The 23,169-nt window shown below is 36.4% G+C and overlaps 1 protein-coding gene across 1 annotated transcript in view; it reads left to right on the top strand.

The window, feature by feature from the left end:
* Positions 1–23,169, top strand: part of TRAT1 (T cell receptor associated transmembrane adaptor 1) — a 37,161-nt gene that overhangs the window by 6,039 nt on the left and 7,953 nt on the right. The window contains exons 2-4 of the mRNA XM_007450545.1: positions 2,762–2,872; positions 16,384–16,420; positions 22,619–22,680. Coding sequence (XP_007450607.1) covers positions 2,762–2,872; positions 16,384–16,420; positions 22,619–22,680 — 210 coding nt within the window. The remainder of the gene's footprint in view (positions 1–2,761; positions 2,873–16,383; positions 16,421–22,618; positions 22,681–23,169) is intronic.

Genomic DNA, 23,169 nt, shown 5'->3' with positions numbered 1-23,169 from the left:
GTAGAGGGTGAGTGATGAGAGTCTACATTTGGCTGAGTGAATAACCTAAAATGATAGTTGTAACATACCACAATAGAAAATATAGTGTGTGCACTCAAATTGCTTTAAAATGTGAATGAACTTAGAATTGTATCTAGACTGTGGGTCCTTAAGGGACGTAGACAAGGAAAAGAAAAGAAGAAAACTCTTTAATAATAGAATCATTAATTTAATCATTACTTTAATAACAGAAATCAGAAATTAATAACCCTATACTGTGACAGCAAAGAGGGAAACTGAGACCCATCTGGCAAATGAGACAGCTTGCTGGCCCGATTGTTCACCACGATAGTTAAATCAACCACCTGAAAGGGGTTATTATCAACAGGAGGTGGCGAACAATCGAGCTCTGAAAGTTTGCCTTAAAAATTTGCTTTAACCCAGCAATTTTACTCCCAGGAACCTTTCTCCAGATAAGTCCACATACATGGAAAATGTCTATCCAATGGAGTTTCTTGCGTTATTGTTTGTAAGAAAAATGTTTTAAAAATCAGAATGTCCATCTTAGAGAATTGGGTATATAAATTATATTACAGTAACACTATGAAATTCTATGCAACCACTAAAAATAACATGGTAAAAATCCCCCAAACACAGTGGTAAGCTTTTTTAAAAAGGCTAATAAGTGTAATATTAGTGTCCCACTTATGTTTTAATAGAGGACCTTAAATGTTACTCTATATTTGATGGTTGGAATTTTTAAAATTTATACTCAGCAGGCACTTTTTTTTAAAATAAATAATTAGACTTAAAAATCAAATCTAAAAATATATGCAGTATCATATAACTAGAATTTTTAATATATTTAAAATAGTTTATTATATTATAGAAATCTATAAGTATTTATGGGATTATGTTCATGATGAATAAATCAAGCACCTCCAAATGTTAGTGTTTTTAACCAAATTAATTGGTAGCTCTATTGCAGAAGATAAAAGACTGCTCAAGTCTTCTCAGTTTTCTTATACTTTATGAAATATAAAAATTCCCTTAAAGAAAATAAAACCACTCTTCACTACCATTATCAGTTAACTTTTCCCATTTATTAATTCTTGAAAAATTTTTATAAGTCCTGTAGTATATGTCTGGCACAGCAGAGTAGAAGGCAGGAATGGTCCTATTCTCTGTGGAGCATATAGTATTCTGAACATCTAACTACATGTTACAAAATTAAGGAGGTAGCAGACATTAGTAGACAGAGTTTCTGGTGTTAAAAGAGACACAAACTAGTTCAAACAAAAGCAATGTATAGATGAATAAGTGATATGCAAATTATATGCATATATGTATATGTACATCTATATCTAAATAACTATATATTTTATATATTTAATCACCACTATGCCTAACTGTGCTCATTTAAAAATAAATGATGCCAATAAATAAATAAAGCAACTCAAATACGTAGAGGGCAGTTCAACAACCAATGCAATGTCAATAATTCAAAGAAAATTAACAACTCAAACGTCAAATCTGAGATTCAGAAAATAAGTAAAATAGAGCAACACAAAGGACATCTGGATTTAGGGAGTCTTTATTTGATGGTTTAAAGACAGGCTAGGGAAGTAAAACTAATTTCCCTCCTATTAAAGATTTTGCCTCTTCTGCTTATTGTGTTTAACGTATTTGGATTTCTTTGAAAGGGCTTAAAATGTTCTAGGCAGTCACAGAGAGAGAGTTGGGACTATGAAGGAATATAATCTCTATTGTAGCTATTTTCACATTGCATTTCTAATTATGTGCTCACACATTCACATCCCCAACTAAACAGAGTTCCTTGAGGGCAAAGATTCTGTTTTCTTTACCTTTGATTCCCTAATATAGGGCATAGTTCCTGGCACAGAAGACATACTGACTGAATACATAAATATATAATATTATACAATCACAAGTTATTTTTCTGGGGTCAGTATTCACATGGGTACATGACTACTAAGATAATTAGCCGAATTTTATATATGTATGTAACTATATCTCATATTTTATAATATATTTACAAATATATTTGTAATTAGGCTAATTATCTTAGTAGTCACTCATATATGTGTAAAGATTGCCATAGATAATCAAGGGCAACTGACAGGCAATATCCCACAAAACCCCCTTTACATCTCAGGAATGAAAAAAGAGGACTTCGCAGAGGGGAAGAGCAGAACCAACCCTCCATTATCTGCTCATGGAGCTCTAAATAGTATGAGAAAGCTCCTTATGGCCAGTCTTGACAAAACTGGGTTACTATTATTCCAGTATTATTGTTTTATCCCAACACACAGTGTCCTACAGTACTGGGATTAGTAGAAGGTGATAAGTGATTCTCCATAATAATGAAAGCATGGATTCAATATGACTACAGACAAAGGATAAAAGAAAGAGGAAAAGTATAGCCTATTATGACTCTGCATAATTTGGAAGTTCTTAATTTTGAACCAAAGTTTTTATAACCTGTCACTATTTGTCAAATCTTAGTAGCTAGACTAAAAATGTCTTCCATTTCATCTTTACTAAGAATGTGGGACACTTGCTTCCTTTTACCCAGGCGGGAATTTGAATACCCATTTTGAAATATGTAAAAAGCCTTTGGCTGTCAATGCTAACTAATTTCTTGACAGAGATTTGTCCTTTGTTGTGAATAAACACAGTGGTTTTAATTGTGGGAATACCTAGTTCAAAACAAATGAGTAAGCAGCTACTATATTAAGCGTGTGTTTTCTTCTGTTCACAGAAAACTCTGAATGCCAGTTTTATGTCTGGGCAATTCTAGCCTTTTTGGGTTTAGCTCTGACTATATCGCTTATCTTCAACATTTCCCACTATGTGGAAAAGCAGCGACAAGGTAAGACATTTTCAGAAATAGCCATATGAAACCTGCTTGAGTGGAGATTGAGTCACTGGAAAACCTGGAATAAGACGATTTTATGAAATGCTATTCAATAAGATATTTTTATCTGTAGAAAATCTATTTGGTACATTATTTTCATGCTGAGGGTTCTCTTAATTTAAATGTGTAATCATGTTAGAAATGTAAACAGACTCCCAATTTTAGCTTTATCTCTACTAGAGGGTATAGCGTAGGAAGGGATTATCCTGGGAAAATGTATTTTTCCATCTTCCTCCTCCAGTTGAACAACTCATGAAATTGTAGCCTATTCTGGAGCATCTGTAAAGGTTCTTTCTGGTGTGTGATGAGAAGAGTGAAGACTAGGTCTTTAAGGTTCCACACACGTCTATTCAAACTTCTCAGCAACAGCCGGCCTCTAGAGTGCAGCAGGCTTGGTTGGGATCAGAAGGGAAATGGAAAAGCAATAGACTGAACCACGGGCTTTTTATCAAACACTCCCAGAGTCTAGGATCTGTCACTGACAGCTTTTCTTTCCATTAAGCTGGGCAGAAGTATTAACCATGTGGCTTTCACCCTCTTGTGCCATGATTGAATTAGTGTGGTGCCCATCAAGTGGCACAATATTTGCACACTGTAGGCACTCAACATAGGTATGTATGCTGACTACAATGATGGGTGAATGGAGGAATGAAAGTTCAGCTATTTCTTGGAGTGCTCTTAATATTCTAGAACCAAAAAACTCTTGGGGGCAGGACATTTAAGTGGTAAACAAATAGAAAAGAAAAGGTAAATACATTTTCTTTAAACAGATGAAAATAAATAAAGCAAAGTTAACAAAACTAAGTTAAGTACATGTGTCCAAGTAAAAGTACATGAAGCTAAATTAGAACAGTGATCAGATTCCAGAGAGAGTCCTTGATCCGCTTAAGAGTGTCTTAAGTGTTGATAATGCTAATGTAAGGTATGAAGAAGGCATTATTGTCATACAGATTCGAAAAAAAAAGATGAGAGTCACTAGCAAATGAAGTGACATGGCTGAGGTCTCACATCTATTCACTACCAAAATCAAGGATAAATGCTGTTTTCCTAATTATCTGTTTAAAACAGTTTCCACCAGCACATGCTACTTTTACACTGTCGGCCAAATGTCCTCAGCCAGAAACCCAACACTCTTTTAGGCTCTCTATTATATCATTTCTATGCCAAAGATGAAATTCCAGGTAAGCAACACATTTTCATTAGCAATGATTTCAGTAGTTATTTTTTATTTTCAAATATTTTTCAGACCAACAAACTTTATATGTCAGTGCAAGATGACCCATCAGACATCTTCTAAAAAGTTTCCTTCCTTTATAGAAAGAAGAGAGCTAAGAGAGGCACTTTTCTTTGTATAATAGCTTAAGATGACTACATTTCAATTTTTTTATTAAAATATTGTATGAATGCAGATAATATTGTCACCTGAATTAGTAAAAGGTGAATTGAGAGCTGTAAGAGATGAAATAATTTAAGGTGGGAACCAGGACAAGAATTTATCTGAGCGAGTACCTCACTCTTGCTTGATTCCGGCCAAAATCCTCTGGAGATGTGTATGGGGCCAGGGAACAAGCGGTTTTATGTGTTTAATGTAAACCCAAGTGTTTAATTTAAATTTTATTTAGCAAATTTGACCTATTTACTTTCAACCTAAATAGTCCTTTTTTTCAGCCCTCTGATTGCATTGAATTGTGGTGAATATGTATGTTTAGAATCACTTTTTATCAACGTGATCGAGACCAGGGCTGGTCTAATTTTACTGACAGAACTATTTGGCTGTACCAGTCTATTACAACACAAGGTGAATAGGTTTTCCAATTCTCATTTTTGGTTGTTTGTGTATTGGAATTTATTTACCCACAATCATACCATTTTGCTACCATACAAACTTTTTGGGGGAATTATTTGCTTGTGATGATTAGTTGACCACTGTTAAAAGACAGTTGCCTAACTAAAAAAAAGCGGGCTTTTCTTTTTTCTTTTTTTACAATGACAGATTGTTTTTTTCTTCTTTCTAATTGTACAAACCCAGGCATGCTATATGTAACTCTATTGCCTAAAATCAACAGAGTGGGAAAGAACCTTAAAAAAAACAGGAAATTGTGAATTACATTTATTGATGTACTTTTAAAAATCAATTTCAGTTCCCTCAATTGTTTTTAAAATCATGGCTTTTGGGACTCTTTCCAAGATGGCGGAGGAGTAAGACGCAGAGATCACCTTCCTCCCCACAGATACACCAGAAATACATCTACACGTGGAGCAACTCCTACAGAACACCTACTGAATGCTGGCAGGAGACCTCAGACCTCCCAAAAGTCTGAGCCGAGTGGATGAAAGGCTCTTGCTGCTCCAGCCAGGAGTCAGGACTCTGCCTCTGAGGTGGGAGAGCCAACTTCAGAACACTCGTCAAGAAGAGACCTCCCAGCCCCACATAATATCAAACGGCGAAAATCTCCCAGAGATCTCCATCTCAACACCAGCACCCAGCTTCGCTCAACGACCAGCAAGCTACAGTGCTGGACAACCTATGCCAACCATATAGCAAAACAGGAACACAACCCCACCCACTAGCAGAGAGGCTGCCTAAAATCATAATAAGTCCACAGACACCCCAAAACACACCACCAGACGTGGACCTGCCCACTAGAGAGACAAGATCTAGCCTCATACACCACAACACAGCCACTAGTCCCCTCCACCAGGAAGCCTACACAACGCACTGAACCAACCTTAGCCACTGGAGACAGACATCAAAAACAACGGGAGCTACGAACTTGCAGCCTGCAAAAAGGTGAACCCAATCACAGTAAGATAAGCAAAATGAGAAGACAGAAAAACACACAGCAGATGAAGGAGCAGGATAAAAACCCACCAGACCTAACAAATGAAGAGGAAATAGGCAGTCTACCTGAAAAAGAGTTCAGAATAATGATAGTAAAGATGATCCAAAATCTTGGAAATAGAATGGACAAAATGCAAGAAGCAGTTAACAAGGACCTAGAAGAAATAAAGATGAAACAGACAATGATGAACAACACAATAAATGAAATGAAAAATACTCTAGATGGGATCAATAGCAGAATAAATGAGGCAGAAGAACGGATAAGTGACCTGGAAGATAAAATAGTGGAAATAACTACTGCAGAGCAGAATAAAGAAAAAAGAATGAAAAGAACTGAGGACAGTCTCAGAGACCTCTGGGACAACATTAAACGCACCAACATTCGAATTATAGGGGTTCCAGAAGAAGAAGAGAAAAAGAAAGGGACTGAGAAAATATTTGAAGAGATTATAGTTGAAAACTTCCCTAATATGGGAAAGGAAATCGTTAATCAAGTCCAGGAAGCACAGAGAGTCCCATACAGGATAAATTCAAGGAGAAATACGCCAAGACACATATTAATCAAACTGTCAAAAACTAAATACAAAGAAAGCATATTAAAAGCAGCAAGGGAAAAACAACAAATAACACACAAGGGAATCCCCATAAGGTTAACAGCTGATCTCTCAGCAGAAACTCTACAAGCCAGAAGGGAGTGGCAGGACATACTGAAAGTGATGAAGGAGAAAAACCTGCAACCAAGATTACTCTACCCAGCAAGGATCTCATTCAGATTTGATGGAGAAATTAAAACCTTTACAGACAAGCAAAAGCTGAGAGAGTTCAGCACCACCAAACCAGCTTTACAACAAATGCTAAAGGAACTTCTCTAGACAAAAACACAAGAGAAGGAAAAGTCCTATAATAACGAACCCAAAACAATTTAGAAAATGGGAATAGGAACATACATATCGATAATTACCTTAAATGTAAATGGACTAAATGCTCCCACCAAAAGACACAGATTGGCTGAATGGATACAAAAACAAGACCCATATATATGCTGTCTACAAGAGACCCACTTCAGACCTAGAGACACATACAGACTGAAAGTAAGGGGATGGAAAAAGATATTCCATGCAAATGGAAACCAAAAGAAAGCTGGAGTAGCAATTCTCATATCAGACAAAATAGACTTTAAAATAAGGACTATCAGAAGAGACAAAGAAGGACACTACATAATGATTAAGGGATCGATCCAAGAAGAAGATATAACAATTGTAAATATTTATGCACCCAACATAGGAGCACCTCAATACATAAGGCAAAAACTAGCAGCCATAAAAGGGGAAATCGACAGTAACACATTCATAGTAGGGGACTTCAACACCCCACTTTCACCAATGGACAGATCATCCAAAATGAAAATAAATAAGGAAACACAAGCTTTAAATGATACATTAAACAGGATGGACTTAATTGATATTTATAGGACACTCCATCCAAAAACAACAGAATACACATTTTTCTCAAGTGCTCATGGAACATTCTCCAGGATAGATCATATCTTGGGTCACAAATCAAGCCTTGGTAAATTTAAGAAAATTGAAATTATATCAAGTATCTTTTCCGACCACAACGCCATGAGATTAGATATCAATTATAGGAAAAGAGCAGTAAAAAATACAAACACATGGAGGCTAAACAATACACTACTTAGTAACGAAGTGATCACTGAAGAAATCAAAGAGGAAATTAAAAAATACCTAGAAACAAATGACAATGGAGATACAACGACCCAAAACCTATGGGATGCAGCAAAAGCAGTTCTAAGAGGGAAGTTTATAGCAATACAAGCCCACCTTAAGAAGCAGGAAACATCTCGAATAAACAACCTAACCTTGCACCTCAAGCAATTAGAGAAAGAAGAACAAAAAAACCCCAGAGTTAGCAGAAGGAAAGAAATCATAAAAATCAGATCAGAAATAAATGAAAAAGAAATGAAGGAAACAATAGCAAAGATCAATAAAACTAAAAGCTGGTTCTTTGAGAAGATTAACAAAATTGATAAACCATTAGCCAGACTCATCAAGAAAATAAGGGAGAAGACTCAAATCAATAGAATCAGAAATGAAAAAGGAGAAGTAACAACTGACACTGCAGAAATACAAAAAATCATGAGGGATTACTACAAGCAACTCTATGCCAATAAAATGGACAATCTGGAAGAAATGGACAAATTCTTAGAAATGCACAAACTGCCAAGACTGAATCAGGAAGAAATAGAAAATATGAACAGACCAATCACAAACACTGAAATTGAAACTGTGATTAAAAATCTTCCAACAAACAAAAGCCCAGGACCAGATGGCTTCACAGGCGAATTCTATCAAACATTTAGAGAAGAGCTAACACCTATTCTTCTCAAACTCTTCCAAAATATAGCAGAGGGAGGAACACTCCCAAACTCATTCTACGAGGCCACCATCACCTTGATACCAAAACCAGACAAGGATGTCACAAAGAAAGAAAACTACAGGCCAATATCACTGATGAACATAGATGCAAAAATCCTCAACAAAATACTAGCAAACAGAATCCAACAGCACATTAAAAGGATCATACACCATGATCAAGTGGGGTTTATTCCAGGAATGCAAGGATTCTTCAATATACGCAAATCTATCAATGTGATTAACCATATTAACAAATTGAAGGAGAAAAACCATATGATCATCTCAATAGATGCAGAGAAAGCTTTTGACAAAATTCAACACCCATTTATGATAAAAACCCTGCAGAAAGTAGGTGTAGAGGGAACTTTCCTCAATATAATAAAGGCCGTATATGACAAGCCCACAGCCAACATCATCCTCAATGGCGAAAAACTGAAAGCATTTCCACTAAGGTCAGGAACAAGACAAGGTTGCCCACTCTCACCACTCTTATTCAACATAGTTTTGGAAGTTTTAGCCACAGCAATCAGAGAAGAAAAGGAAATAAAAGGAATCCAAATCGGAAAAGAAGAAGTAAAGCTGTCACTGTTTGCAGATGACATGATACTATACATAGAGAATCCTAAAGATGCTACCAGAAAACTACTAGAGCTAATCAATGAATTTGGTAAAGTAGCAGGATACAAAATTAATGCACAGAAATCTCTGGCATTCCTATATACTAATGATGAAAAATCTGAAAGTGAAATCAAGAAAACACTCCCATTTACCATTGCAACAAAAAGAATAAAATATCTAGGAATAAACCTACCTAAGGAGACAAAAGACCTGTATGCAGAAAATTATAAGACACTGATGAAAGAAATTAAAGATGATACAAACAGATGGAGAGATATACCATGTTCTTGGATTGGAAGAATCAACATTGTGAAAATGACTCTACTTCCCAAAGCAATCTATAGATTCAATGCAATCCCTATCAAACTACCACTGGCATTTTTCACAGAACTAGAACAAAAAATTTCACAATTTGTATGGAAACACAAAAGACCCCGAATAGCCAAAGCAATCTTGAGAACAAAAAATGGAGCTGGAGGAATCAGGCTGCCTGACTTCAGACTATACTACAAAGCTACAGTAATCAAGACAGTATGGTACTGGCACAAAAACAGAAAGATAGATCAATGGAATAGGATAGAAAGCCCAGAGATAAACCCATGCACATATGGTCACCTTATCTTTGATAAAGGTGGCAGGAATATACAGTGGAGAAAGGACAGCCTCTTCAATAAGTGGTGCTGGGAAAATTGGATAGGTACATGTAAAAGTATGAGATTAGATCACTCCCTAACACCATACACAAAAATAAGCTCAAAATGGATTAAAGACCTAAATGTAAGGCCAGAAACTATCAAACTCTTAGAGGAAAACATAGGCAGAACACTCTATGACATAAATCACAGCAAGATCCTTCTTGACCCATCTCCTAGAGTAATGGAGATAAAAACAAAAATAAACAAATGGGACCTAATGAAACTTCAAAGCTTTTGCACAGCAAAGGAAACCATAAACAAGACCAAAAGACAGCCCTCAGAATGGGAGAAAATATTTGCAAATGAATCAACTGACAAAGGATTAATCTCTAAAATTTACAGGCAGCTCATGCAGCTCAATAACAAAAAAATAAACAACCCAATCCAAAAATGGGCAGAAGACCTAAATAGACATTTCTCCAAAGAAGATATACAGACTGCCAACAAACACATGAAAGAATGCTCAACATCATTAATCATTAGAGAAATGCAAATCAAAACTACAATGAGATATCATCTCACACCAGTCAGAATGGCCATCATCAAAAAATCTAGAAACAATAAATGCTGGAGAGGGTGTGGAGAAAAGGGAACACTCTTGCACTGCTGGTGGGAATGTGAATTGGTTCAGCCACTATGGAGAACAGTATGGAGGTTCCTTAAAAAACTACAAATAGAACTACCATATGACCCAGCAATCCCACTACTAGGTATATACCCTGAGGAAACCAGAATTCAGAAAGAGTCATGTACCAAAATGTTCATTGCAGCTCTATTTACAATAGCCCGGAGATGGAAACAACCTAAGTGCCCGCCGTCGGATGAATGGATAAAGAAGATGTGGCACATATATACAATGGAATATTACTCAGCCATAAAAAGAAACGAAATTGAGCTATTTGTAATGAGGTGGATAGATCTAGAGTCTGTCATACAGAGTGAAGTAAGTCAGAAAGAGAAGGACAAATACCGTATGCTAACACATATATATGGAATTTAAGAAAAAAAAAATGTTATGAAGAACCTAGGGGTAAAACAGGAATAAAGACAGAGACCTACTGGAGAACAGACTTGAGGATATGGGGAGGGGGAAGGGTGAGGTGTGTTAGGGCGAGAGAGAGACATGGACATATATATACTAACAAACGTAAGGTAGATAGCCAGTGGGAAGCAGCCGCATGGCACAGGGAAACCGGCTCGGTTCTTTGTGGCTGTCTGGAGGGGTGGGATAGGGAGGGTGGGAGGGAGGGAGACAAAGAGGGAAGAGATATGGGAACATATATATATGTATAACTGACTCACTCTGTTATAAAGCAGAAACTAACACACCATTGTAAAGCAATTATACCCCAATAAGATGTTAAAAAAAATAAAAAAATAAAAAAATAAAATAAAATCATGGCTTTTGAAGTCAAGCTGACCTGTATTAGAACTGTTTTCAATATCTACCTGGGAGAACTTGTCTCAGGAACTTAACTTCTCTGACTTTCAGATTCCTTATCTACAAAATGTGGAAAATACTATCTAGACCATGGAGTTCTTGTGAGAAGTATGTAGATACCTTAGCACAGTGCTGAGGATTTAGTAGGTGGGTCCTGGACAGGGTACAGCCCACGTCACTGTTCCTGGTGGCCCTGGTGCTTCCTTCTTTCGCTCCTTCCACAAATGTTTGTTAGAGGTTTACTATGGCTTCATTTAATTTTAATGTCTGTTATTTCAGTGAACATTAGTTTCTCCGGCTTTTTCACCCCTCCCACCGTCCTTAAACTCTCTAAGCCCTCTCCAGCTCTCATCCCATTTCCTGCCCCCGTCTCTTTATTGTTTAACATGTCTGTACAATAACCTGAGTTTTAGTGATAAGGGTTGTGTTCAAGTCACATACAGGTTCATTTTAGAGAGTTTTCTGTAGGCTTCCATGGAGTTGGTTCTAAATATTAGTCTGTCTCAAATTAATTTATCTGAGCAGCAAAGAGCTAAAGACTTCTCGAACATATCCCTCTTCTGTACCCTCACAGACTCCTTCATGGTGATCTTATGCCCTACAGATGCATATGAGGCCAGTGGATTGCCCTGCTGCAGAGCCCTGCCTCTCCCTTTCTAAGGATGGTGAAAAAGACAGAGACGCCAGGGGGAGGGGGAGAAAAAGACACCTAGAGAGAGGGGAGTGCAGACATGCCAGAGTGCTCCAGTCTCCATCACAGCCCCCTGATGCTCAGGCCCCTCACTGCTGCACTGCGCCATCACTCCCACCAGCCAAAGACACTACGCCCTTACCCAGGTCTGAGCCAGGTCCCACAGACTCTGTCTGACTACTCCAGGCAGGATGAAGTGTCCAGCAGGGGAGTCACAATTTTCAGCACTGGGTCAAGTATAGGGATGGAGTGTTATCTCATACCCTCATGTGCACCTTCCCATCCTTTCAGGACACCCTCTTTCCCCCACACCCCACCCCACCCTGAATCCCCTAGACCTGCAACCTGCTAGGAATTATGGTACCACCCACTTCCACCACCGGGACTTGGGTTGGGTCATGGGTAGGCTCACCCCCGAGCTCACGGATCCAGAAAAAAAAAAAAAAAAAAAGACTGAGACTTCATTCGATCTTTACTCCTTAGGCGGAGCACCTTACCCTGGGTCTTGCACTTTATAGATGTGCAAATTTAAGACTGGCCTTGGAACAGTGTTTGTTGTTGCCAAATAAGGCCCTTTGTTCTTATCCCATCTCCCCTTTTTCTCTCTGCAGTCTATTCCCAACCACTCAAGTATTACTAATGACCCATCCTTTCTACCTCATATAAGCAAACAGCACTGTCTTTCTTTCTCACCCAGAGATTCCAAGTGGATTTGGGATTAGCTCTGCAAACGGTTTGACTCCTTTTCAGTCCTCCTGAAGACTCCTCACTGCTTTGTTTCTCCTGGACAGACAGACTAGAAGAGATTGCATCATATTAGCCAGTTTTTCTGCCCCTTGGTCTGTGTACACAATGCCCCTGCATCTGGCCTTATGTAGCTTTTTATTTCTACATCTTTGTGCTATTCTTTGTGGCTAAGAAACTTGCAAGATATGACTCCACCTTGGCAAACAGTTAGTGAGTAAGTTTTGCAGGTGTATTAAATAGCTTATAAAAGAAAGTCTCTATCCCAGCAACAATGCAGTATCTACACATTCAATCAGATAGACAAGATAAGCCTCTCCTTGATGTTTTCTGTAGCAGGGCTAGGTAGAAGCTTTGAAATGGAGTCCTCCTTCCCCCAAAATAAATCTTTCATTTGTATGTGATTCTTTGTCCAAATCTGTTCTTTAGTAGGATTATATTTATTTCTTTTCCTGATAGGAATGCATTCACTTTTTCTTCCTTTAAGTCTCCCAAATATTCTTTATCTAATCTTTCTTCTCTGTTTTGAGAAGGATAAAGAACTGCATGGTTTGCTCATACATCAAAGTCCTATCAGTGTATCTCCTATTTGCTAGAAAATTATGGCACATATTTCACATTAAAAATGTATCATAAAATTTGTATTATGGAGTTTAAACCATGTGTTCTTGTTTCTTGTTGTTATGTATCGCACATGGAAGAGTGAACACTATAAAGGGGAAAACATAAAAGAAAATGTTAGCTCACACCCTTTCAACCATGAACCTGACCACAGTGTTTATATCTGAATCACAAGAGAGGATTATGAAAACTCACCCAGCTTTTCTCACACAGAGTCTTGCAAACATAACTGCTTTATAATAAAATAAAAACTGTGTTTGATTTTATTAAATATAACTGAAATGTTTAAGTAGGTTTTAAATCATGCCAGTTACTTTTAAATAAAACTATAAGGCCTGAGGACAGAGCAAGCTCTTTTCGGGAGCCTGAGCTTGCTGACCTTTCTCCTTTGCCATAACCTCTAAACCTTTGACTTGCTATACCTCTATTGAAAGAGATCACATTCTATCACACTTCTTATGGTCAGTATTGTAAAACTAAAACCACGCAAGTACGGATTGTCCCACTCCAGATTATACATTTAAATTTTAAGAGTAGTGTGATGTGGTGACCTCGAACTTTAAGGTTCCCTTTCAGGGTGCTTCTTCAATACAGTTGGCTTTGATGTAATATCCTTTACCCGTTACTTATTTTCTCCTTCACATTGTTTTAGTTCCCTTTCCTTCCACCTAAGCATCGCATTATCATATTGTAGCCTTTATATAGTTGTTTCTCTTTCCTTTTTCACACAAAGCTTTTTGGTCTAAATCTTTTAAGTATTTATTTGCTTTTCTCTGCTGCTAATACCTCAACTACATTTTCCTCTTCCTTCTATAGAACTACCCTTTTACATATTACAGCAGTGTATTTTCCAGGCACCATCATTCATACCCTAAGCACCTCCAGCTGGAAAATCCACATTATCTTTAAGAACTATTGGTCTGTTTGGAGAAACATTTTTACTCCATACCTAGTTCTTTTTATTCTATTTAAGTACTGTCACTATTTTTTGTTTGTTTTTATCTTTTCTTTGAATTTCCTACTCAATTGGTGAAAATCTTCTTGCGAAAGGTGAGATTTGATTATTTCATTTCAAATCAAGCTTTACTTATAATGCTTTTATCTTTCAAATAGTATTTAAATTATATCAACTACTTTTCAGCTAATCCATTTAATGAAGAAACTTCGCAATTCAAATCAGCACAATTAAACGTGGCTTGCCGCAGGATATGGATTTAGAAATATAATATTGATAACCAACTTCGTCATTTTCTAAAATGTTTTTACATAAATTATTTCATTTATCTTCCACATCTACTCCATGATATAGGCGTTATTAACACTACTTTATTGATAAACTAAGAATCAAAGTTTTGCAATGATTTTCATGTTCATTTGCAATGAAATGCATTGAAGAGCTGGTACCCAAATCCAGTGTCTTCTGATTCCTAACCCTGAATTTGTTCCATGATACCTCAGGCTACAGGTGGACTAAATTCTTGTGTATGCACTTTAATTCCAGACAAATTTGAATAATAATTAATGACCTGAGTATAAACATGTACTTCATATAAAAAGAAATCAATACATACTGTATATTTTCCAGTTAACAATTTTCTAATCTATATTAACTAATTTTTATTCCTATGCTTATTGATATTTTTTACATTTCTCAAGCTTTCTGATTTTGCTGGGCTTCCATTAACTTGTGGCTACTGTGCAACGGTGGACTTCTCTAGGCTTCTCCCGACATCCATGTTGCATTCATATTCACAAAACTAGTCCGAAGGTAGTTGAAAACAGCTGCATCTTTTAGATGCAGTCCATGGTAAGACATTTACTGTGGGCTAGAAGAAATATATTTCTGACAGATCCCAAATGGGATTCATCACTTTCGGTCCCATAGCTGCTTGATGTTTGTGCTTTGCAAAAACTTCCCGCATTTTGTCCTTTACAGAATTCTTCCAAACACATTGACACATGACATACCCATTTCGCCCTCCAATGTGGTGATTTTAATAATTTGTTTGAAACATTATTTAATAATGTTTCTCTAAGAGTTAATGACCTCTCTGGAGAATAACAACTTTGTCACACATAAATCTAACTAAAAATAGTCTTTGTAGTTGTTTGGTGACTTGCTCAATTATTGGGAAACATTTTTGTTAGTTTCTTACCAACACACCGTCTTTTCCAAATGTTAAAAGGGAAAGATCACCATTTGATTGCTATTGTCTCTGAGTCACTGTCAGAGACTTAGATAATCCTGGGCTTTACTTTCATATGATAGCTTTTGCAAGATTTTGGTTTTTATTTAAGGCCAGGTTTAATAAAATGCAATCAAAATATAATAAATATCATATTATATACAACTATTCAGTTCAAAGAAAATTTATTGAGAAACCAGTAATACACACTGCTTCATAATTTTGATCTTAATTATTAAAACTGAACTCTGAATTTCTCTTAATTTTCTCTAACTACTGCCTCTCTAAAAATTTCTTGAAACTATTTTTTTCAATTCTGAATACACATATTTAATTTGAAGTACAAATGCTTCCTTTCATTTGCCTTTGAACCACCACCTCCAAGGTTCAACAGTGGATACTTTGAGATTCGACCCCTACTTTTATCATGATTTTACAATCTTACATCAAATCTCTGGTCAGTCTGGTTTTTGCAGACCAGCATACTGTTTCCCTTAAAAGCCATTCTACTGTTTTGATTACTTTTAGAGACTGTGTCGCCAACCTTTTCTGGATTTCTTCCCTCTAGAACCCTTATCTCTCCTTACCTCTCTATTTTTACCATGTGGGTGAAATGTAATCATGACCAGAGGAACTTCCTGAACATCTTTTTTATGATGTTGTTGTCACATACCAAGAAATGATAATGGGCACTCCAAGATTAGATAAATAAGTAAATAAATAGAAGTGCCTTCTAGAAACTTTTTTTTTTTTTTTTTCTTGATAAGGAAGAAAAGCCTATCCAAACCAGCAGGGGCAAATAGGGAAATCTGTCAGAAAGAAGCAGAGGTGTTTCGTAGAACCTGAAGGCAGAGAGTACAGCCAGGCCCCACAACAGGCTGGAACCACAGAAACGGCAGGGACAGGTTTCCAGTGTACTCTGCTTGGTGTTTCCCTGCATGAAATGGCCACACAGCTGGGTTCTGCATTACTGCCAAGCTGCACCATGTTTTCATTCCAGATTACCAAGAGAGAAACTGATTGGCCCAAATCAGAGAATATCCTTATCCCTAGTTCAAACAGTGGCGGTCAAGTGGCTTGATTAAAGATGTTGACTGACATTGAGGCTAAACTCCCCTCAGAGCATGCTCTAGAAGGTTTAAGACATGTACGTCAAAATTTCTTTTAATTTGTCTATTTTGAATATCTTTCAGATAAAACATACATGTACTCCGATGACTACTTTCCCAGGTATGTAGAATATGAGTCATAGATTATGATTCCCAAGGAATAAGGAGAAGTAACTAATGTTATATTGCTTATAGGTTTGGCTCAAGAATGTTTCACTTGGGTTAAAATAAAATGAAAAGTGAGTTTTAATTACTTTTATTTCCACTTGAAGAATAATAGTTATAATATTATTATCTGCCCTAGTTACTCATCCTGAGTCAGTGAGAGAGCTGGATGAAGGACAAAATGAAACTCTAACCTGGTATCTACAGAATCCTCATTAATTTTTGGAAGAAGATAACCTAGATTAGGATTCAGTTCAGGTTGTAAAAATGTAGTCTAATTAAATATAGAATTGTGTGGCTCTTAAGAATTCAAGGTAGAAAGAAATCTGGCAATATTGATACAATTTAAGATATGTATGCACACACACATAAACAAGGATGATTTGTGCTGTGCCATTTTTAAGGGTATTGCCAATAAATAACTCTAAAATAATATGCACTTATAGATAACATAACGTAATCGCTTATACTTATTAAGAATGTTGCAGATAAATTTGTGTAGTATAAAACTTTTTTTAAAGAAGGTTTATAATATAAAGCATAGTAAAGAAGTTTCATTTTCTTGGACAATATATTCTTACCCAAATGTATCATTAGATTGGAAATTTCTCTTTTAGGATTAAAAAAATCTAAACATAGAAAATTTCATAGAGGATTCTTCAAGACCTTTTTGAAATGGTAAACTGAAAGGCTGAAAAGGTCTTTCAAAAACACAAAGCTTTCTCACTGTACAGGGTAAGACTGCAAGCTTTTTATTGGCCTCTAAAATGTCCTTTTTTAAAAAACAATTCTTCTCCGTGTGGAAATGTCTCTGGAAGATTCAGATCTGGGCTACAGGCAGACCCACACAAAAAAGACAATCTATATTTTATGACTGTTTTTAACATTGGATTCTATAACATGAGATAATTTAAGTCATTAGTTCATTTCAAGAGTGATTTGCTGATTTGGTTATGACAAAAAAATATGACAAAAAGAATCCTACATAACCATGTAGAAGTTAATCTGACGATTGATTTGATACTTGTCATTTGAAAGGCAGTTAAGATGCAGTGTGATAGAAAGTCTTGTGATACTATCGTTCTACCAAAGACTGGGTTGGTGGTTTTTGGATTAGGATGGGAAGAATCAGAAAGAAAAATTGGTAAAACACCCATCTCAAAGCAAGCAGGCTCTTAGCTGCAGGGAAAATCCAGAAAGGAGGCTTGTTCTTTTATAACATCTGTTCCTTCAATAAATATTCATTCAACAAATAAGCATTTGTTTAGACAACAGAGATACAAAGATGAAAAGATGCGAGCCTTCCCTCAAGGATTTAATAATCTGTTATCTATTGTAATAAATCTCCATTTAGGCAAAATTTGAATATACAATGCAGATTGTATCTATTAAAAAGAGGCTGGCATATAAATTCACAAGCTTATGTATGTACTTCACAGCTTGTCTATTTCTCTGATTATGTAGTTTGGGAGCCAAAGTCACCTTTATAGGAGAGCATGGAGGCTTCAGAAAAAAACAAATGAACTATCTCCGGCCATTAAGAAATAAACATTAAAACAGCAGGTGGAAATAAGGGCTATCTTTCTTAGGTAGGGCTAGAATTGTGGATGCTTCCTCAGTCCTTAGATGGTTCGAAGCTGGGTAGAAGGGAGGCAAGCTTCCCTCACACTGGGTTCCCTGCTGCACTGTCCCCCTGCTCCTACTCAGCATTGGTTTAGGTGGGAAGCTATGCTGGAGGGGAAAGAAATTTGCTTCTCTGGTCTTATCTTCCTGCTTCCCCAAATCCCTGCCTTCCTACATTAGTAAGTCAGGAACATGATCAGTTTAAGGACAGCAAAGCGTCTATATCTAATAGAAGGTTAAATATACACTTCCTGGTATTTACCCCTGGGCCACTTTATTTGTCCTTTAAACGTAATTCTACACAATTCTTGTCTTTTGATCTGTGTTAAGAGGATAATGCAGTGAGAATATCATCGGTTTGAGGTACAAACAGTTCTGGATGTTAATCACTCTTGCAATTACCAGGTTTGTAATCTTGGGAAAATGAGCATTGCTGAAGTGGAATTTTATCATGTGAAAAGTATGGATTATAATATAATACTGTACTTACAAGGGTAGCTGACTGATTTAAAAAAAAAAAAAGGCTGAATGCTTTATTAGGTGAAAATTAAGGTCTAAGAAAATTCCCACCCATTTGAATTATATTTACCCCTTAATTTAGGAAAGCAGTTCAGATTTACACTAAGCTTATTATAGCTCCTCAGTGTTCAGAGTCTCTCTCAAGGACTTAGGACAAATCCCCACCTGTTCCTAGGGTTGAGTATCCTGATGACAATAGAACTCCTGGGTAGCCTTCCCTGGTGCCTCAGACTTCCTGGTAGATATGCAGATGAGGCCCTCACTGTGACCACTGCCACACTTGGAACCAAAGTATCTCCATGTTTTGAAGCCTTCTGTTTATTTGTTTTAATGTACAAGTAACCATAATCCAAGCTCCAACCCTGTGAGAATGCAAGAAGTCCAGTCCCTAACCTAAGTATTTTTGGGAATCCCCCAGAATGTGCTTCTAGGTTCCAAAAACCTTATTCTTGGTTGCCTCTTGGGCACCCCTAGCTCTGTGTCACTGCTCTAGTTTTCTTTCCCCATCTTGTTTAGAATTCTTCATGCTGGCAGATCTTTCCAGTCTCCTTTCCCCCAAACTTTGACAAAGACTTCTTTTCAAGGGCTCCAAAGCACTGGCAATATAAGCTCCTGTGTTTGACTGACTTTACAAAAAAGTAGACATCATTAGAAGGACATATGAACACTGATCAAGAGAATAAAAATTTAATGTTAGATATCATTGCCTGAGAGTCCATTAACTTCCCCCCTCATAGGAAATACTACTGGTTCTTAGCTAACCCTAGCCATACTAACCCTAGTTATACAAAAATTGCTGGGGTTTACACTTTTCTCCTGGACCAAGGGTCTATCTTTGATATCCACTCACCCCAAATTCAAGAAACCTACACCCATGGCACAGTCCCTGCCAGAGAAAGTAAAAATTTAATGAGCATATACTCAGGAACACATTGTCGCAACAACTTTGCCTTTTCTCTCCTCCTTCATTATTGCTTTTTCTTTCCTTTTTGTCTCATTCCCAGCAGTATATAAACAGACAGTACTGTCTGACATCTTAAAAAAAAAAAGAAAAGTTCCCTTGATATTAGATTGCCTATAGTTACCTCTCCATTGCTCTGCACCCTTCACAGCAAAACTTGGAAGTGCCATCTACATTCTGTCCATATTTGCTGACTTCTCTTCCTCTTCTCTTCTTTCTTGAACCTACTCTATTCGATCTTCTGTCCTCCGTAATCCACTGGCTCAGCTTTCGTCAAGATCACCGATGAAATCTACATGGCAAATCTTAGTCTCATTATACGTGGTCCATCTGTAGCATTTGACACATTGACACTCTACTTCTTGAGACACTTGCTTCTCCAGACTCTGGGCCACCCCCTTTTTGGTTTTCCTCCTCAATTAGTAGCAGCTTCTTTTCCTTTGCTGGTTCCTGAACCTTCAACAACAGAGTGCCCAGGGCTCAGTCTAGTGAGCCTCTTCTCTATCTACACTCATTCCATTAGTAATTTCATCCTCTCTCATGGCTTTCAGTAACGTTTAAACACTGGTGAAGCCGAAACATATATCTGCCTATTCAAAGAAATGTCTACTAAGCAAATCAGGTTAACACTTAGCAAAAAACAACTTCTGATAGACCCTAAGCTTACTCTTTTTTATCAATCTTACAACTTCCCAGCCCCTTAAAATAGTTTTATTTAGTTTTACAGAAATCTTTCATTTTTATTTGGATATTGGAACCCTACATTTATGTCATAGAATTTGGGAGCTGAAAAGAACAATAGGGATTAAATAATTTAATATCCTTGTTCATAAATAAGGAAATTGAAATTCAGAGAATTTATGTCCAAAATCACCCATGCAGAAGTAATGATTTTTTAAAAACTGAATTTACTTATTTAATCTACTTAGATAATAAAGTATTTGAGGCATTTTCTTTAAAACACTTCACAATAAAATAATAATAAAATATAAATACAAACTTTAAAAATAGAGACTAGAGAAAATTTATATGAAAGTAGAAAATTTGAACCCTAGTAAAAGATGCAATTAATATTATTTTAAATCTTGGAATGTCAGTAAATGTGCTGATTAGTTAGAAGATCATTTCAGACATGTTGAGAACAGTGGAGAATCTGATCTGGCCCAAAACTCAGAGGTGCACTAGCCTCTGGGCATATTTATTAATATATTTTAAATAGTAATCGATCTTCAACATAAAACACTGCCAAACATTTGTGCTTGAAGTTTATTAGATATTTGCAATAGGCTGGAGCTATTTGGCATTGCCAAGTAAAGACATACATTTTAATTTGTTGGTTAGGCAACTGCTTCTTTATAATAGTTTATTTGCAATGATTAATCATTTGAGACCTGCCTGTAGACACAAGGCACTGCATTATAAATCACGTCTTATTTTCATTCATAGAGAATGAAATGATGTTCATTTTTTGGACATGATTTATCATTTGCAGGTTGTATCTGCTATCTGTGTGGGCTAGGAAAAATGGATGAATTGGCTTATTAAAAATTCTGCACCTTTTGCTATTATATTCTCTGTATAGCCAGAGAAAAACCATGAGCAGGGACTATTCCATATCCCAATATTAAGCTGTAGTGAATTACCAATGGAAAGAAAGGTTATGGATGAGTTTCTTTGTTATCAGATAAGTGAAATACATGCCAGCATCTGGATTTTCAAATCATTTCCTACAGGTATCATTTGATCTTTTTTTTTTTTTTAACGATACCTACGTACTATTTACATATACTGTCTTCTTTCAGAAGCATGGGAGTAATATAGGTGTTCTGCCTTGAGATAAGAGTTCTTTTTCCTTTGATGCAATTCCCTCCAGCTCTCAGTGATATGTAATCTCAAAGTTAAAACATTTGCTGCTGTTTTATGAAATGCCACTCTCACTGCTTGAAATGTTCTTCTGTCCCCAGCCTGCTATTGTGAAAGCTGGTCCCCAGGGCCACTGTCACTGTTTGGTGACAGTGGTAGGTTGTCTACTGTAATCCTAATAGGATTATTCAGATGAGGCTATAAGGAAAGTTAATCAAACATCAAGAGCAAATAGTATTCAGAGCTTTAGGACCAGACTTGCATTACAATCCTAGCCCTGACAGTTACTATGTGTCTTTTGACAGTTTACCTCTCTAGCTTGCAAATTCCTTATGTGCACAATGGGGCTTTTAAAAAATGCATCTCACAGGGTTGTCCTGAGGGTTGGATGAGCACTGGCGTAAAGAAAAGCTTTCACAATTGTTATTTATTGCTGATATTACACATAAGGTTAGGGAAAATAATCTATCTGAATCTCAGACTTATCGGTAAAGTGGAAAATAATAATATTTCTGCAGAATTTCCCTTGGCTTTTGATATAATGCATGTAAAACAGCACAGTATTTGGATGTAATAGGTGATCAGTCATTTTATTGCATCTGCCAAGCTGAGCCTACGATATTTCTCTGGCCTCTTATTTTTTAATCATCACTGTCAATTAATATTTATTTAGTAAACAGAGTGTTAGGGGTATGTTCAGAGTGATATTCTTGGCAAATAAACAGGAAGTACAATGTATAGATTAGAGCACAGATAATCTAGGTTCTAATCCCAGCTCTGCCATTTACTAGTCTTGTGACCTTCAGCAAATTATATAACCAATCTGTGCCTCAGATTCCTTATCCATAAAGTGGGAATGCTGTAGTGTCTATCTGGTGGAATTGTTGTGAGAATTAAAAGAATGAATATATATAATGCACTTCAAGTAGTATCTGACACACAACAAGTGCTAAATAAGTATTTGTTATTTTTGTTCCCCCAAAGAGGGTCCAAAACACATCTTTTCAAATTCATGTACACATACACATACACACTTGCATTTACTGACTTACTTGCCTATCTACCTTGGCTGGTCAAGGCTGAATAAGAGCATGCAATAATTTACCCAATATTGAATTTAGCTGAGAGATTAGTTTTGAACTATGTGTAAAGTAGATTCTAACAAGGCAAATTATTTCCTTATTATAGGGAAAATGAGTATGACCTTGAAGACACACCAATTTATGGTAACTTAGATAATGTGGTCCCAGGTAAGTTTTATTTTTCCAGAAATTAAATTTATTTATAAATCAATTACCTCACTTAATTCCACAAAGAATTTGAGGTAGCTTATTTTTTGTCACAGTCACGTTTAAATGTTCCAATGGTAACCATAAATTCAGTATTTTTAGCATATCATTTAGCATATATTTCCAAAGCTGCATATCATAAATCATATTGCAACATTCAGTGTAAATCAACATCCTGTTTTTCTATATTCTCTTTATTTTACTCTAGTAGTAATGAGAATACCGGAAGACTCTATTACCATGAATTTTGACACACACAGAATTCTATGAAATAAAGTTACTTCTAGAACAGTAAATGACCCAGGAAAACAGTGCTTTACGCTCTGTATATAAAAGCAAATCTACAGTGAATAATTTGGAACAAAGAACACATTCTCTGGTTTCTCTTGTTTTAACTGGTTCTTTTAAGGTAGAGAACCTAGGTTTACACTGATGACAAGCAGGGAAAGA

The sequence above is a fragment of the Lipotes vexillifer genome, unplaced genomic scaffold (genome assembly GCF_000442215.2).
Source record: "Lipotes vexillifer unplaced genomic scaffold, Lipotes_vexillifer_v1.1 scaffold946, whole genome shotgun sequence".
NCBI classification, from domain to species: Eukaryota; Metazoa; Chordata; class Mammalia; order Artiodactyla; family Lipotidae; genus Lipotes; species Lipotes vexillifer.
The sequence above is the reverse complement of the archived record's forward strand: the minus strand, read 5'-3'. Positions and strand labels throughout refer to the sequence as shown.